The sequence below is a fragment of the Alexandromys fortis genome, unplaced genomic scaffold (assembly GCF_014885135.2).
Source record: "Alexandromys fortis isolate MF-2015 unplaced genomic scaffold, M_Fortis_MF-2015_v1.1 scaffold_312, whole genome shotgun sequence".
Classification (NCBI taxonomy): Eukaryota; Metazoa; Chordata; class Mammalia; order Rodentia; family Cricetidae; genus Alexandromys; species Alexandromys fortis.
Window position 1 is genome coordinate 183269 of NW_026068184.1, and position 17871 is coordinate 201139.

A 17871-nucleotide genomic window follows, 5' to 3' on the forward strand; every position below is an offset into this window, starting at 1 on the left:
CAACGATGAAGTCAATATGAAGAAAGGTGTGAAATTGACTCTGGGACACAGTTATTTAGCTGAGGAGCTAAGATGTTCTGACCGGTAATGACACAGGTATTCGGTTCCATGAACATGAAGAGCATAAACAATTCCACGAAGGACCAGGTCCATCAGGGGGTTAAATGGCAACAAAATCTGACTCGCAGGAGAACCGACTCCCACAAGTTGTCCTCTGTTCTATACACACACTTAATTGTTTTTCCTCAGTGGTACACAACACTCAGGAGGCAGAAGCAGGTGGCTCTCTGAGTTCCAGGTTGGCTTGGTCTACATAGCAAGTTCAAGGGCATGCATGAGACCTTGTTTCAAAAAAAAAAAAAAAAAAAAAAGTTCACTGAAGTAGTAGAATAGGAAAGTGGAGACTTTTGAGATCTCATCCCACGACCACATCGCAGCCTCGCCTGGCACACACCATGTGCAGGATACATTAGGCTCGATCTGCCAGAGAGGAACACAAGAACCCAAGGGTCTCTCGAGGCGCACAGCAGGGACGCCCCGGGCGGGGTGCGCAAGCGCGCTGAGGCCTTAAGGGCCCAAGGGGCGGGCGGGTGCGCGCGGTCCCTCGCGCACGCGCGCTCGGAGGGGGGCGACGGTCGCGGTGACGTGCTGCGGTGGCGGCGGCGGGTGGACCGCTGCGCGTGAAGCGCGTGATATCCCGCGTCTTGGGAGCAGTGTCCCGGTCCCAAGCCACCCCCCGCCGCCGCCATGTCGGGCCGTTCGGTCCGGGCCGAGACCCGTAGCCGGGCCAAAGATGACATCAAGAAGGTGATGGCGGCCATCGAGAAAGTGCGGAAATGGTGAGGGGCGGGAGCGGAGGGGGTGCCGACGTGGGGTTGCGGGATTGCCAGACACGTACTAGCAGGGTGGGAACCAAGAGGCCGGCCCTTGGGGGGAGGGGGCCGGAGCAAGAAAGCGAAAGGAGGGCGCGTCGGCGTCGGTGTGAAGTCAGAGTCCGCGCTCTCAGTAGCCAATCAAAAGGACTGTCGGCTTGTGGCCCCGCCCACTATCTTTCATTTGTTCGCTTCCGGCCGCTGTGGCTGGCCAGGACCTGGCGTTGCAGAGTTGCACTTCCTGCGGATTACAGGACCTCGCGGAAGGGTGCCTGGTGTCTCTCGGTTCGGCTTCCGCTCCTGCGCATCACAACTGCCCAGTGATGTCGGTTGTTACCAAGTTTTCTGTGGGATAAGTGGTTGAAATTAAGTGAGAGTTTGCAAACACGTGGCTGTCGGAACAGAAATCCTTGATATCAGTAAATCAACGGCCTTCTTCTAGTGCACTTTTGATACATTTGTTCTTGCTGGCCCTGCAAATATTTATTGCAAAACCAGATTGAGCGAACCGTCTAGGTCAGGGTCTCGTTGCATTAGACCGTTCTGAACCAACTCTGAGCTTATTCCCCATCATTTAATGATTAGTAATTTCGTTACTATTTTGTTTTCTTAGACTAGAACTTGAACTCAGATCTGCCTGCCCATGCTTCCCAAGTGCTATTATACCTGAAGGCATGTGTTAGCCAGCACACAGGCTAGTCTTATTTGTTTCTCTTTGCTTTTTCTAGGTAGGGTTCCTTTGTTTCACAGCCTGTCCTTTGTAGACTAGACTGGCCTCAAACTCAGAGATCCGCCTGCCTCTGCCTCCTGAGTGCTGAAATTAAAAGTGTGCACCACCACTTCCCGGCAACATTTTTTTTCAAATCCAAATCTCATGACATTCCTCGGCTAATTATGTAATTCTTACCCCCCCCCTTATTTTTGTATTATTATTGTTGGTGTTGTTTTTGTTTACCGAGATGGTTTCTCTGTTGTAGCTTTGGATCCTGTTCTGGAACTAGCTCTGTAGGCCAGGTTGGCCTCGAACTCACAGAGATCTGCCTGCCCCTGCCTCCCGAATGCTGGGATTAAGGGCTTGTGTCCCTTTTGAAATTTTTTTACTGGTAAGGAAAATAATGAAGCAGGCCTCCTTTGTGCCTGCTTAACTTCTAGTTCTGTTGAAAAGTCTGGGCTGAAGGGATGTGTAGGAGGAGGAGGGGGCCACTTGTTTGTTCTGGCTGCCCAGAACCAAAATAATCACACAGAAACTATTAATTAAATCACTGCTTGGTCCATAGCTCTCTTCTCTTTTTTTGTTTTGGTTTTTCGAGACAGGGTTTCTCTGTAGCTTTGGTTCCTGTCCCGGAACTAGCTCTTGTAGACCAGGCTGCCTCGAACTCCCAGAGATCCGCCTGCCTCTGCCTCCCGAGTGCTGGGATTAAAGGCTTGCGCCATCACCGCCCGGCTAGCTCTCTTCTTATTGGCTAATTCCTTCATCTTATTTTAACCCATTTCTATTAATCTGCATATCACCTCGAGGTGGTGTCCTACCAGCTAACTTTCAGCATGTCTATCTCTGGCAGCGGTGGATCCATGGCATCTCCTGACTCCACCTTTCTTTCTCCCAGCATTCAGTTCTATCTTCCTTGCCTGTCAACAGATCAAGGCAATTTTTTTTTTATTAACCAATGAAAGCAACACATCAACACATAAACAACTCATACACCCCACACCAGGGATTGTTTTATTGGTTTGGAGTACTGTGCTTGCTTGCAGAAGATACAAGTTTGACTCTCAGCACCATTTCAAGCAGCTCACAACCATCTGTAACACCTTTTTTAGCCTACTCACAAAGGTGCATAAACCCATGCTCAGACACAGAGGCACATAATTAAAATTTTTTTCTTTTCTTTTTTAAGTTTGGATGCTGGAGAAATGTCTCAATGTTAAAAGCAGCTGGCTGCTCTTGCAGAGGACCTGCATTCCATTCCCAGCACTACACGGCAGCTCATAGCCAGCTGTAACTCCAGTCCCATGGGATCCCACACTCTCTTCAGGGTCTGTGGAGACAGTATGTGCATGATGAACGGACACACATACATATAAAACACCCACCTACATAAAAGTAATAAAATATTCAAAATAATTTTTTTTAAGTGTTGGTTCTTCAGAACCACATTTTGAAATTCTAGATCAGGTCACCTTCATAGAATTGTCCTTAATTGTGTTAGGTCGAACTGCAAGACAGTTCTTTTTTTTTTTTTTTTTTTTTTTTGTTTTTCGTTACAGGGTTTCTCTGTGGCTTTGGTGCCTGTCCTGGAACTAGCTCTTGTGGACCAGGCTGGCCTCGAACTCCCAGAGATCCGCCTGCCTCTGCCTCCTGGGTGCTGGGATTAAAGGCGTGCTCCACCACCACCGGCTAAGAGCTCCATACTTTAAAGAGTTTAAGGACTAGGGGTAGAGCGAGGTGGTAGAGCCCTTGACTACACTGCACTGCAAAAACAAACAAAAAATCTTGGAATGGGCCTGATGTCTGTGATAGACAGCTATAGGAGGGTCACAAATTTAAGGCCAGTCTAGGCAATTTTAAGAGTCCCAACACACACACACACACACCAAAACAAAAGAAGCATTTTGAATGACTAGGGATATTGCTTGATGGTAGAGCACTTGACCAAAGCCTAGATTCCCTCCTTCCTTCTTCTATCCCCCCCTTCCTGCCCCCCCTCCCTGCTGCCCAATAAGAGTAATGCTGAAAGTTGATTGGTTCACCTGGTTCAGTTGAATCTAGATACATGTGAGGCCTTAATAGTTTGACTTAAGTGATCTTGCTTTGCTAGAATGGTGGGAATTCTGCCATTTCTACCTTACTAAGACAGAGAAGACTGTTGGGGAGAGAATTGGTTTTGTTCATATGCTAGGGATGGAGCTCATAGCCTTGGCCTTGCTAGACTGGTGCCTCCCACTGTGTTGTATTCCCAGTCCAGAGAGACACAGGTAGCCACAAAGCTTTGAACTTCAAGACTGAACTCTGCACATTTCTTCAGTGTAGTTTTGACTGTGAATAGCCTTGACTACTCAGCATGCAAGTGCTGCTTTTTCCTTTCCTGCGATTGTCTGTCTTTGGAGGGACCCTTAACTGGAAGATGCACAAAACCAGTCTGGAGAGCCTTAGAAGTTATCTCCACGGTCCTCTTTGACTTTTGCTTGCTGGAGATCAAAATCAGGATCTGTGCATGCTAAGGGAGCCCTTTAAGACTGAGCCACACTCACTTCCTTTCAAAGCCTCCCCTTCCCCCCAGTTTGTGTCAATCTTCCTGCCCCAGCCTTCCAAGTGCTAAGATTAACAGCCTGCACCACCATGCCTGGCTTTCACCCCCACTGCATTTACATCCTGTTGTACAAACCTATTTTCAGGTGTGATTTTGATAGAGAAATCTAGAGGACATTTCAGATCAAAGGAGCAATCTGTTGAAAATCAGAAATTGGTGCCGGGCGGTGTTGGCGCATACCTTTAATCCTAGCACTCAGGAGGCAGGAGGATCTCTGTGAGTTAGAGGCCAGTCTGGTCTACAAGAGCTAGTTCCAGGACAGGTTCCAAAGCCACAGAGAAACCCTATCTTGGGGGGGAAAAAAAAAAGAAGGAGGAAGAGGAAGAAAAAAAAAGAAAATCAGTAATCGTAGTTAATAACAGCAAAAAAAAAAAGTGCTTTATTCTATTTAATGCTCCTCTTCTAGGGAGAAGAAATGGGTGACTGTAGGGGACACATCCCTGAGGATATTCAAATGGGTGCCTGTGACAGATAGCAAGGAGGTAAGTGGGGGAAAACAACCACAAAAGATACCATTTGCTTACTTTCATTGATTGCCTCTTTTAATCATAAAGGAATTTATTTCAATGGCACTGAGTTGACAATGCCTCAGTCGCTGTCCTGGTCTGCGCAGGACCTTCCTTTGTTCTTTCTTTGGCTAGTCTGTAGCTTGAGCCCCAGTCCTGTATTTTTTAGCATAGTGTTTTGTTGTTGTTTTCCATTTGGGTGTTCTGCCTACTTGTACACAAGTGCACCATATCCTTCCTGATTCCCAGGAAGGTCAGAAGAGGGCATCGGATGCCGTGGAACTGGAGTCATGGGTGACTGTGAATCACTAAGTCCTGGAAATAAAAACCTATATCCTGCAAGAGCAGTAAGCACTCTTTCACTGCTGAGCCATCTTTCCAACTCCTCCACATTTGAAAAATATTCATTATTTATTTTCATTTTATGTGTACGCATGTTTTGTCTGCATACCATACATGTGCAGTGCCTGCAGAGGCCAGAAGAGGGTGCCAGAGTCTCTGGAGCTGAGGTTACAGACAGTTGTGAGCTACCATATGGGTGCTGGGACTCATCAAACTTGAGACCTCTGGAAAAGTACCAGATGTGCCTAGCCACTGAGCCATCACTGTGGTCCCACATTTTGTTTTTTATACCAGGTGTCTCTGTGTAGCCCAGGCTGATTTTGAGCTCATCATCCTCCGGAGTGTGGGGATTCCAGCTGACAGCCAAGCGTCAGTCTGGTTTTGTGGACACACTATGGTTCCCTCGTTGTCAGTGACTGGTTTTGAGTCGCAGTAGCGGTTAGTTGCTTTAAGATTCACTAGCTCACAGAACTTAAACAGTATTTACTATCAGACCATTGACGAAAATTTGCAGCCAGATGTGCTGGCATACACTTTTACTCTGAGCACTTGAGGGGCAGAGACAGGAGGAGTGTTTGAAGGTCAGTGCCAGCCATGGCCACATGTGCAAGACCCTGTCCTAAAAACAAGAGTTGGTTGCCTCCTGCTGTGCTGGTTAGCCCTCTGTGTAGTGTGTAAACAGTACACTTACACATCTAATTGTGCCGTATGCCTGTCTGAGTCATTGCCCCTAGGTTTATGTGGGTGTTCACGTGTTCATGAAAAATATGTAGACTCTCTGCAAAACCTTTGTCTAGGGATGGGATGATTCAGAGGTAGAACTTTTGCAGAGTGTCCAAGGCCTTGGATTCCAATTCCAGCTTTGGGGAAATACATATATCATAGGACTATGAGCCCCTTTCCCTTCCTGGTTTTTCTCTCAGCTCTTTCTGAGGACCCCACATGTGTGCATCACTACAGAAAGAGCTCTCTTTTGAGTCTCACACTGCTTTATTTCCATTGACCAAGTCACACAGTTCTCAGGGTGATAAAATACTCATTGTCTATAGACTTTCCTAATCTTTAGACTAAGATTCAAATATAAAGTTCAAGCTAGACATCTTAGTGCACATCTGATCCTCACACTTAGGGGGTGGAGGCAGGAGAATAAGGAATTCAAAGCCAGATTCAGCTACAGTAGTTAGTTCAAGGTCAGCCTAGGCTGCGTGAAACCTTGTCTCAGAAAACCATATATAGTGGTTGAGATAGCTCAGAGGTTACGGGTACTTACTGCTCTTCCAGAGGACTAGACTAGAGTTCAGATACAAGAACTCATCTTAGGCGACTTATATATGCCTGTAACTCTAGTTCCTAGAGATCTGATTCCATCTTCTGTCTCCATAGATGCTCTTAAATATAGACACACACACAAAGAGTAAAATAAATCTAGACTGGGTGATGGTGGTGCATGCCTTTAAGTCCAGCACTCAGGAGGCAGAAGCCAACGGCTCTCTAAGTTCAAGGCCAGCCTGGTCTACAGAGTGAGATCCAGAATAGCCAGGGCTATACAGAGAAACCCTGTCTCGAAAACAAACAAAAAGTAAATAAATCTTTAAAGACAAACATATAGAGTATTGACTCTTGCTGCATATGGCTGACGGCCTTATTTCAGTATTTGGAACCCATGTAGAGGTAGAGGGAGGGAGCCTACTCCACAGAATTGTCCTTTAACCTCTGCATACATCCTATTGCATATATTGTCCATCTTATATATTAAAAATATGAGATGAGAGGCCAGAGAAATGGCTCGGTGGTTAAGAGCACTTGCTGCTCTTGCAGAGACCTGAGTTCAGTTTCCAGCACCCTGACTCACAGACAACCTTTAACTCCACTTCCAGGGATCCAATGTCAGAAATGCACATGGTACACAGACATACATGCAGGCAAAGCACTCGTGCACATAAACAAACCTTTTAAAAAATACATAGAGAAAGCTCGAATGTAGCTCTGTGATCAGTCTCTCCTAATGCTTGAGGCTCTAGGTTCCTTGTCTGGCACTGAAAAAGTGTGTGTGTGTGTGTGTGTGTGTGTGTGTGTGTGTGTAGAAACATTTGAAACAGAACTACAGTCTAATTAAATATAGGCCAATGTCCTTATAATCTACATCTAGATACAGCCGGGTGAGTGATGCACCCCTGTAATCCCTGCATACAGCGGGATTAGGAATTCTAAGTGGGAGTGGGAATGTCACACCAGCCTGTGCTGCAGTGTGAGTCCCTGTCTTAAGTGGACAAATGGAAACACTGGGGTCCAGGAACAGAGCCTCACTGATCTGCCCTCTTCTCTAGGCGTGATCACTCTGGTGCGTATTTCTTACTGTCACTCTGATCATTTCTAGGGATTTTGAACTTTATACAAACGAATCATAGGGCTGGAGAGATGGCTCAGCAGTTTTGAGCCCTGGATGCTGTTCCGGAGAACCTGAGTTTAGTTCCCAGCACCCACGTGGTGGCTCCCACCCTCTGTAACTCCAGTTTCAAGAGCTCTGATACCCTGTTTTGGCCTCTGCTGACACCAGATACACGTGTGGTACACAGCACATATGCGGGCAATGCGCCCAGACACACAAAATAAAAATGAAAAAAGAAATCATAAAGTGTCTATTTTTGTGTATGATTTTTTTGTTGTTGTTTTTTGTTTGTTTCGTGGTTTGCCTTGCACTGTATATACATTATATCAGTTCATGTTGTTTGTTCCGTGGTTTGCCTTGCACTGTATATACATTATATCAGTTCATGTTGTTTGTTCCGTGGTTTGCCTTGCACTGTATATACATTATATCAGTTCATGTTGCCTTTGGTCCTGGTTTTCTTTTTCTTGCAGTATAGAGCTTACTTTCTTTTTTCTCTCTATTCTTTGTTTACAGCTTTTTATTGTGGGGGTGAAGGGTAAGACAAGGTCTCTCTATGGAGCCCTGGATATTCTAGAACTTGCTATATTGATCAGGCTGGCCCCGAACTCACAGAGATTTGCTGCCTCTGCCTCCTGAGTTCTTGGATAAAGGTGTGTGTCATTATGTCTGACTACGTTTTTGTTTTATTGATAAAGAATTTCCCTCTGAATTGTAGGTTGACCTTTTGATATTCCTTCTGTACCTCCAGCGTACTGGGATTACAAGCATCAGGCCTGATCATAATTGCTCCCTTCTTCCTCGTGTGTAGTGTACATGTATGTGTTTGTACATGGGAGGTCAAAGGTTGATGACAGGAGTCTCTGTCACTCTCCACCTGATTTACTGAGGTAGGCTCTCTGAATTAAGCTTGTCTCCTAGCACTAGGGTGGCAGGAAGGGCTGTCTCATCTGCCCAGTTTTCCCTCCTGCTTACACGGCGATGCTATCTATGGAACCATCTTCCCGTTCCTCTCTCTGTCTGTCCTGGTCCTGTATGTGGATGTGCCTCTAGAGCATTTATGTTTAATGTAGAGATTAGTAGCATTCCTAGCATTCCAGACAATGGATCGCCACTGTAGTTTTTGGCCTATAGGAACTATTACGGAACTGTTTTCCAGAGTGCCGATATCAGTTTCTGTTTCCAGCAGGACCACGTTGCAGCGGGAATATGGCTATGCTCCCTAGACTGGGTGCAGCGTTGCCAGACTTAGCATAAATTCCCTGGTGACTTCTCTCTGGAGCAGAAACCCTGTCAGTGCTTCCTCGCCATCTGGATGTCTTTAGGGAAGGGCCTGTGTAGGTCTTCTGCCCATTTTTCGGTTTGCTCACAGCGTCCGTTTTCTTTCTTTCTTTTTTTTATTTATTTATTATGTATACAACATTCCTTCCATGTATGCTTGTATGCCAGAAGAGGGCACCAGATCTCATTATAGTTGGTTGTGAGCCACTGTGTGGTTGCTGGGAATTGAACTCAGGACCTTTGGAAGAGCAGTCAGTGCTCTTAACCTCTGAGCCATCTCTCCAGCCCCAGCGTCTTTTTCTTATGAATTTTGGGAACTCTGCTTATTGTCCATTATGCTATCCATGCATCTTTACATTTGTAACTTTTTTAAAAAAAAATACTCTGTAGTATCCTGAGTAATAGAAGTGTTTAGTGTTATCTATTCATTTTGGGGATTTTGCAATGGTATCTCACTGTGTAGACCAGGCTGGCCTTGAACTCACAGAGGTCCACCTGCCTCTGCCTCCCAAGTGCTGGGATTAAAGGAGGGCATCAACACCGCCAGGCTTATTTGTTTACTCTTTATTCTTTTTCTACTTTATTGATTGTTTGTTTGTTTAATTATTTTATTTTTTGTGTTTGAGTATTCTGATTGTGTGTATGCCTGTGTACCACGTGCATGCTTGGTGCCAGCAGAGATTAAAAGAGGGCATCAGATCCCCTAGAAGCAGAGTTACAGATGGTTGTGAGCTGAACCCATGTTTTATGAAAGGAAAGCCAGTGTTTTTAACGCTGTTCTATCTCTTCAGTCGCTGTTTGTTTTTTGTTTGTCGTTGTTTGAGATAGTCTCACTTAGCCTAGGCTGGTGTCAAACTTCCTAAGTGAACACACGGACAAACTTGAACTTCTGGTCCTCTTGCCTCCCAGGCGCTGGGATTCCAGTCCTACACCGTCCTTGCCTGACTTCATACAGTGCTGAGGATGGAGCTCAGGGCATCACAGTGCTAGGCAAGCATTCTGCCACTGAACTACCGCGCGAGCGTGCGTGCGTGTGTGCGTGCGTGCGTGCGTGCGTGCGCGTGTGTGTGTGTGTGTGTGTGTGTGTGCACGTGTGCACCACCTACCACCTGCATGCCTCCACTCCTGGCTTTTAGGATATGAACTGAGATTCTCTGGCTTGTGTGACAAGTACCATATGACTGAACCATTTCCCCAATCTCCAGCCAGTTTTTAAAGAGAGGGTTTTTGGGTTTTTCTTGTGTTTTTAAAAAGCCATTTGATTTCTTTGTTGTCCAGTACAGTTGTCTCCAAATTTTGGCATACATGGTTGTCAAATTTTCTCTGACACAGTTTTTGTTACAAGTTTTTCTTAAGTTCTTTTGTTTTTTAGGTCCACAATGATATCAATAAAATATTAATATAAATACTAAAAAAAAGTTCTTTGATTTTCTCTTTAACTCAAACGCTCATTTACTGGGATGATTTTGAGAATTTTTTTTTAATCGTGCAACTGGCGCCATGGTAAGTGCTTGAGTGCTTAACGTTCATGACATCATGAGTTTGAGCCCCACTGCTGCAAAAATGCAGAAAAGAAAATGAGACACAGATATTCTAAAAATAGTAATAGTCTGGTTATACTTTTGGACCTAAAAATGAATGGGGTTGTTTGTTTCCTTTTTTTTTTTTTCAATTATTTGAGTAAAGAAAATTCAGAGCTGGGCAATGGTGGCACACACCTTTAATCCCAGCACTTGGGAGGCAGAGGTAGGAGGATCTTTGTGAGTTCAAGGCCAGCCTGGTCTACAGAAAGAGAGAGATCGATTGATTAATCGATCGATAGATTGATCTAGGACAGCCAGGACTGTTATACAAAGAAACCTTGCCTCAAAAAGCAAAAAACAAAACAAAATGAAAATATCAGGAAAAGTGAAGTTATTATGATCTTGTTCTTTGTAGTAATAAACATAGTTGTAACTATCTTAAAGCTAAATATCCAATAGTTGGGGAACAGTGGGGTGAATCATGGCATATAGAATATTGTATAACTACTAAAATGTATGTTTATATAGTTAAGTGGTAAATTTAAGTCTGCATGGTCAGGCAGTGGCTTAATGGATAAAGGCCCTTGATGGCTCAGGTTCAATTCCTAGGAAGGAGAGAACTTACTGCCCTAAATTGTTCACTGACCAACACACAAGTTCACGTATGTACACATAAAAAATAAAGAATTAAATGTAATTTAAATCAGTTAAAGAAATAGTTCTAGAGGCTGGAGAGATGGCTCAGAGGTTAAGAGCACTAACTACTCTTCCAGAGGTCCTGAGTTCAATTCCCAGCAACCACATGGTGGCTCACAACCATCTGCAATGAGATCTGGTGCCCTCTTCTGGCCTACAGGCAGGATACTGTATAAATAAATAAATCTTTTTTAAAAAAAGAAAAGAAATAGTTCTAACCCCTTTAGATTACCAGCACTCAGGAGGCAGAGGCAGGTGGATCTTTGAGTTCGAGGCCAGCCTGGTCTACAGAGTGAATTTCAAGACAGCCAGGGCTATACAGAGAAACCCTGTCTTAAAAAGAAAAAAGAAAAAAATCCCACGGGTCTTTCTCAAATGCACACATTTTTTGCTTGTTACTCCTCCACACAGAGGGTCTGGCTGAGAGCTTCAGTCAGGGTGGAAGGGAACCATGGAGCCATAGCAGAGGCCAAGTTACATGCCCTGTTGCTCAGTACTCGGTTCTAGAGGTCCCTCTTTGTCATGCTCCTCTTGGGCTCCCAGTTTCCCCATTACTTGTGCTCAGACTTCTGAGGGCTTTCACATAGCAAGTGCCCTTGTCCTTTGTGAGTCTCTTGCTTAGCTCTCTGTCATATTCCTCTTTTTTGTTTTTCCTTTTATAGAAAGAAAAGTCAAAATCGAACAGTTCAGCAGCCCGGGAAACCAATGGCTTTCCCTCTGATGCCTCAGCCAACTCCTCTCTCCTTCTTGAATTCCAGGGTGAGTTGATTCTGTATGTCTTCCTTGCAGAAAAAAGAAAAGTTGGGGGTACAGAGATAGCTCAGTGGTTAAGAGCACTTGTTGCTCTTGCAAGGTCCTAGGTTCAGTTTTCAGCACCCACGTGGTTGCTCACAATCATCCATGACCCAGCTCCAGGGCTGCTGATGCCTTCTGAGTTACTCAGGCACCGGGCATAAGTGATACACATACAAACACACAAGTAAAATGCTCACCATATAAAATAAAAATATCTTTAAAAAAAATCAGAAAACCTTAGTGAAATCACAGGAATAAGAACATACCTTGGAGCCATGTGTGCTGTTGCATGCCTTTAATCCCAGCACTCCAGAGGCAGAGGCAGAGGCAGGCGGATCTCTGAGTTTGAGGCCAGCCTGGTCTACAGAATGAGTTCCAGTATAGTCAGGGTTATATAGAGAAACCCTGTCTGGAAAAACTAAAAAGTGGGTTGGAGCAATGTTTCACTGGTTCCCAGCACCCACATCAGGCAGCTCACAACTAACTACTTGAAAAAATTATAATCTTAGGGGATCTGACCTCTTCTAGTCTCCTTGGGTGACACACAGACACACAGACACATACATGCAATGAAAAGTGTGTGTGTGTGTGTGTGTGTGTGTGTGTGTGTGTGTGTGTGTGTATATAAAAGAAAAGAAAGAACATGGTGCCTGGGCTGGCAGTGTGGCTCAGCAGCAGTGCTTGCCTGCATGTTCGAGGCCCTGGGATCCAACCCCAGCACAGTCAGTTCTTTTCTCTGGAAAATGACCACATAGCAGTCAAGTCCTGTGCTATAGGTTGGCTTTTAGTTCAGAGAGCCTTTCCATTAATCATAATGATAACTCTGCAAGGTAGATAGATGTTAATGTTCTCGTTGTCCAGTGTTGGAGAGTGAGCTAGAAGCTGAGGATACCAGGTATCTACAGTACTGTAACCAGTGGGTGTTACCCCTGGCTGTCCTAGAACTCGCTCTGTAGAACAGGCTGTGTCTAACTCAGATCCACCTGCCTTTTCCTCCCAAGTGCTGGGATTAAAGGCTTGTGCCACCATTGCCCACTAGAAGCTGTCTCTTTTTTAGGGTGTCTGTTTTATCATGCTGCTTCAGAGTAGGCCACCCACAGCCAAGGCTGCTGCCTCCTGAGACAGCCAGCCTCAGTGACCCCTGCGCCTATAGCTCTGCTTTCTTGTGGTGGTTTTCAACCTGCAGGTCTTGGCCTGTTTGAGGGCTGAATGACCATTTCACTGGGGTCACCTAAGACTATCAGAAAGCAAGATATTTACATTACAATTCACAACAATAGTAAAATTATAGTTATGAAGTAGCAACAAAATAATTTTATGGTTGGGAGTCAGCACAACACAAGGAACTGTATAAGGGTCACAGCGTTAGGAAGGCTGAGAACCACTCATGCCTTTTTCACCTACACAGAGTCTTAACTATAAAGTAATTTCACGTCATCCCTCATTTTCACCCTGTCAGTCCGTGATACAGACGTGAGGCTGTTGTCATCCCCATTAGAGAGGCCCTGGCATCCACAGACCCAGAGTGCACAGTGACAGAACACTGCTGCTGCTGTTGTTGGGGGGACAGCACTTGGGGCTGAATCTACAGCCTCATGAGTGCAAGCTTCTGCCTCTGAGCTATATCTGCAACCCTGTTTTAATTTTAATTTTGAGATAGGCTCTCTGTAGGTTTCCCAGGCTGGCCTGGAACTTGAATCCCTCTACCTCAGCCTCCCGAGTGGCTGATATTATATACAGGTCTGTGCCACCAGACCTGGATCAGAACTTTATTTTTTCATTAAAAATGGCCACTTCCACTGGACGGTGGTGGTTTGCCTTTAATCCCAGCGCTCAGGAGACAGAGGCAGGCAGATCTCTGAGTTTGAGGCCAACCTGGTCCACAGAGTGAGTTTCAAGACTGACTCCATAGCTACTGAGAAACCCTGTCTCGAAAAAAAAAAATGCCATTTTAGTATAGAGGATAGTGGTCTTAGAAAGAGGGAAGGCTTACACTGTCTCTTTGGAACTGCATGTGAAGCTACCCAGCATGCAGTTGTCCCTGCTCTCTCCTCCCCACCAAAGTCAGTGTCACAGAAGAAGGAGAACATAGGGAAAGGTTGTGCACTGATCAGAACGCTCTTAGAGGCAGGAGGTACCAGCCTGTTTGTACTTCCAGTGCCTGGTACTGGGATGTTGGGGACACGGCAGCTCCAGAGACTGCCCATACAGCGTGAGAACTGGTGACCAATGTGTGCACAAGGGCCAGTGGAAGCATTGGAGCTCATGGGATGCCTTTCCACCCTAGTGAACACTGGGGCTCCACAGAGTGAGTGATACTGATACAGAGTGTTGCAAATGTATAGAATAGGAGCTTTCCAGGGAGTCTGGGAAGAGGAGTCTTCAGTCAGCAGCAGGAAGGCCGGCAGAGATACGGTTCACGGAGTAACGCTTGGTAAGCTCCCAGCTGCTGGAGCCAGGCTCCAGGCTAAAGACTGGCAGACCGTGAGGCCTGAGGACGGGATCATCTTCTGTCTGCTCTAAGAAGTGCGGGGCACGGAGCGCTCTCCACCTTAGGATCTTTGCAGATTTGAAGTGCTCACTCTGTCTGTGGTGTGAGGCCATGAGGCTCGAGGCTGTCACATCAGGCGAGGCTACCAAGAAGTCTGAAGTGCGGGTGACCAGGACAGTGACTGCTGGAGGCGATGCTGGAGGAGGAGCTTTGCACGCCTCCGTCTCTGCTGTCAGTTTACTTGGTGACCTTTAGACAGAGGTGACCTTTAGACAGAGCCCCCAAGTGGTAACCTCTCACCCTTGGGGCAGTCAGGTGGCTGAGAGCCTGAGGTGACCACCTCCACATACCACAGCTTCCTTCAGGAACCCTGAGGGACAGACATGTGGTGCTACCATTCTGTGTGCCAGGGGAAGCACAGATGGCACCCCCACCTCCCGCTGTGCAGCGAGAAGCTACCAGGCCTGAGCTGTAATTGGTAGGCAATAGAAAACGTGGTTATATAAGCAGAGTTCCACATTACTGGGGTAGAAATGGTGTATTCGTAGGCTTTTTGTTTGTGTGGTTTTTTTTTTTTTTTTTTTTTTTTTTTTTTGTGAAAGGGTTTCTCTATAACAGCACTGACTGGCTTGGAACTAACTCTGTAGACCAAGCTGGCCTCGAACTCACAGAGATCCACCTGCCTCTGCTACCACCACCGCCCAGCGTGTTCATAGGTTCATACATGGCTGTATGTACTGTATATTGTCAAGAAGGAAATGTTGGAGTTGGGAATATAGCTCCGTTGGTAGAGTGCTCGCTCAGTCACAGGAAGCCTGGGTTCCATCCTCGGCACCACACAAAGCAGCTGTACGCCTCTGAGCTCCACACAAGAGGTGAAGGCAGGAAGATCAGAGTTCATAGTGATTCTTGCGAGTGTGCAGAGTCGCACCTGTAATTAGACTGGGGGAATAGAGCCAGGAGGATTGACGTAAGTGGAGGCCAGCCTGCTCTATGTAGTGAAGCCTCTCTCAAAACAAACAAATCAGCTTAGGCCCGAGATAATTCCCAGGGCACCAGGAACCCCACTCAGGCCTCCTTCTTAGAGGCATCTGCACCAGTGCTAACTGTTGGTGACTCTGGCCAAGCACTTTGGGCAGTGCCGTCCCAGCTGTTTCTTTACTTTGTTTGGTTCCCAGATGAGAACAGCAACCAGAGTTCCGTGTCGGATGTCTACCAACTCAAAGTGGACAGCAGCACCAACTCAAGCCCCAGCCCTGAGCAGAGCGAGTCCCTGAGCCCTGCACACACCTCAGACTTCCGCACTGATGACTCCCAGCCACCCACCCTGGGCCAGGAGATCCTCGAGGGTGAGTTGTGGGAGTGCCTCATATACATCTTTGGCCCTTGATAGCTTCTGGCCTGTTAGCGGTAAGCCACAAAATTGAACTTGTTTTGGTGTGGATACTGGGTGCGTGCTGTTAGCCATGTGCTGTTCTAGCTCCTTCCATCTGTTCTCTCTAATGTTGTAGCACAGGGAGAGAGTGGGAATGGTGCTGTTTGGAGTGGCAGGTGAGCTTTGTGTCTGCCACCCAGGTTGGGATGGTGGTCCTCTGTGGGCTGGTCACACTGTGTCCATCCTCAGCCAGGCCTGCACCTTCTTGCCATAACTCTTCCCCAGGCAAGGCCAGGCTAGATCCTTGGGCTAACCTTGTTGCTGTTGCAGAGCCATCACTGCCTGCGTCTGAAGTTGCAGATGAACCTCCCACCCTCACGAAGGAAGAACCGGTCCCATTAGAGACACAGGTAAGAGGTCCTTGTTTTCCCCATTTCCAGGAAAGGAAAGACCCTAGGGATTTGGTGGACCGCACAGCTGTGCTGTGGTAGGGTGTAGGGTCTGCTGGCGAAACAGAGTCGCCATTTCTAAAATAGGCTCAGGGTTTGATCACCTTTGGGCAGGCTGCAGGGTCGTGAATGGGCAGGGCTTCTCAGAGGGGAGGCTCATCATGGTCTGTCCTGCTATTTCTAGACCACTGAGGAAGAAGAGGACTCTGGTGCCCCGCCCTTGAAGCGATTCTGTGTGGACCAACCTGCAGTACCGCAAACCGCGTTGGAAAGCTAGCACCATCCCGGCCCCTCGCCTCCTGGCCCCTGCCTCTATTTATTGCATTCTGGTCTGACCGAGCTCTGACACTGGGGTCCAGGCAAGCACTAGGGTCCAGAGCCTGTGTAGGGGAGCCCTCTGGGCTAGAAGGATGACGGAGGGCGTGGGATCGTTGTATCATCTTCCTGTCCCTGACACTTGTGTCTGCTTGCTCTTGAGCAGAGGAGCACGCACAGCTTTTCTGCACCCCAAGTAGGCCAGAGCATCAGGGTTCATTTGTCACCTCCAGAACCACTGCACGGAGCTGCTGGTGCTGCCTTGAGGAGAACGGTGTGGAAGGCACCCTAGAGAAGAGTGCCTGGGATTACTTGAACTTGAACGGAGACTGTAGAGTCATGGACTTAGCTGCAGGGCCAGGGCCCTGCAGGCTGTTGCTGGAAGACAGGCTGATGGGTAGAGATGTGGAGAGCAGGGGGAGGCTTTCCCAGGAGGGACGGGCTCTCTCCACCTGGGGGCAGGCGACCCATGGGGGATGGCACCCTGTCCCTGAGGCAGGCCTTCTCTGTTGGATGCCCCAGCTGCTCCCAGCCCTGTGCCTGCCAGAACCTCCCGCTTCCCCCCCACTCACGCACACACGCAGCTTCCGGTTCTCACTGTCCATTCCATTCCAGCATCCCTGCATCTGCTGCAGAGACCCCAGCCAGGATGGAGGTTCTGACCACAGTACCTGCTTCAGCTCAGACTTTCTAGAAAGTTCCCTTTTCTTTCAAATCTGCATGTTTAATTGAACTTTATGATTTTATTTTTTGTCTGAAAAAAAGAAAAGTTTAAGAAAAAATGGAAATGGGCAACAGCAAGTGAAGACCTATTTTAGCACTGAATAGAGTATTTTTAAATTAAACTATTTGAAATATGCCTTGTTAGTATCTGATTGCTTCTTCCTACAAAGTTGTGGGAGTACACGTGGAGTGGGTGCATGGTGCATGCTTGAAGTCCTCATGAGCTGACCCTGTCCGCCCGCCGTCTGCTCCCATGGATGCCCTTTCTGACAAACTAGTGTGAGTCGGGGCAGCCTGGAGCCTGAGGTGGGAGGAGCTTGAGTTTGGGGTCAGCCTGCGCTGCTCAGTGTTTCCAAGGCCTGGTTAGGCTTCATGGGAAGGCCCTGTCTTAGGAAAATAGAAAAGAATTAGGGTTGCAGAAATGTCTCGAGAGTGAAGAGCTGAGTTGCAGCCCTCCCTAGCTGTGGGCAGGTGCAGGAGTGCTGTCCATGATTCCAGTGTTCCTGTGTGGGATGGCAGACAGAAGTAGGAGACTCCCCGGAGCTCATGGCCAGCTGGCCTGGACCACACAGGTGAACAAAACAAGGTGGAAAGTGAAGAGGTAATCCTGTGACCTCCACATGAACTCTGCCACGTGTACTGACACTCACATGAACACACACGTGCGCGTGCACACATATAATTTGTAATTTATATAAACTAAATATATGTTAAATACATTTGTGGGTTGGAGATGGGGCTTGCTGATGAAGGGCAGCATGTACTGCTCTTGCAGAGGACCCCAGTTCAGTTCCCAGCACCCA

General features: G+C 47.0%; 1 protein-coding gene across 1 annotated transcript; it reads left to right on the forward strand.

Moving 5' to 3' along the window:
* Window positions 1-591: 591 nt before the first annotated feature.
* Bcl7b (BAF chromatin remodeling complex subunit BCL7B) lies at window positions 592-16681 on the forward strand. Its single transcript, XM_050129279.1, has 6 exons — window positions 592-839; window positions 4590-4665; window positions 11583-11679; window positions 15385-15555; window positions 15912-15991; window positions 16215-16681. Exons 1-6 carry the CDS (start codon window positions 748-750, stop codon window positions 16305-16307), a joined length of 609 nt encoding a protein of 202 aa, XP_049985236.1. The 5' UTR covers window positions 592-747; the 3' UTR covers window positions 16308-16681.
* The last annotated feature ends 1190 nt before the right edge of the window (window positions 16682-17871 follow it).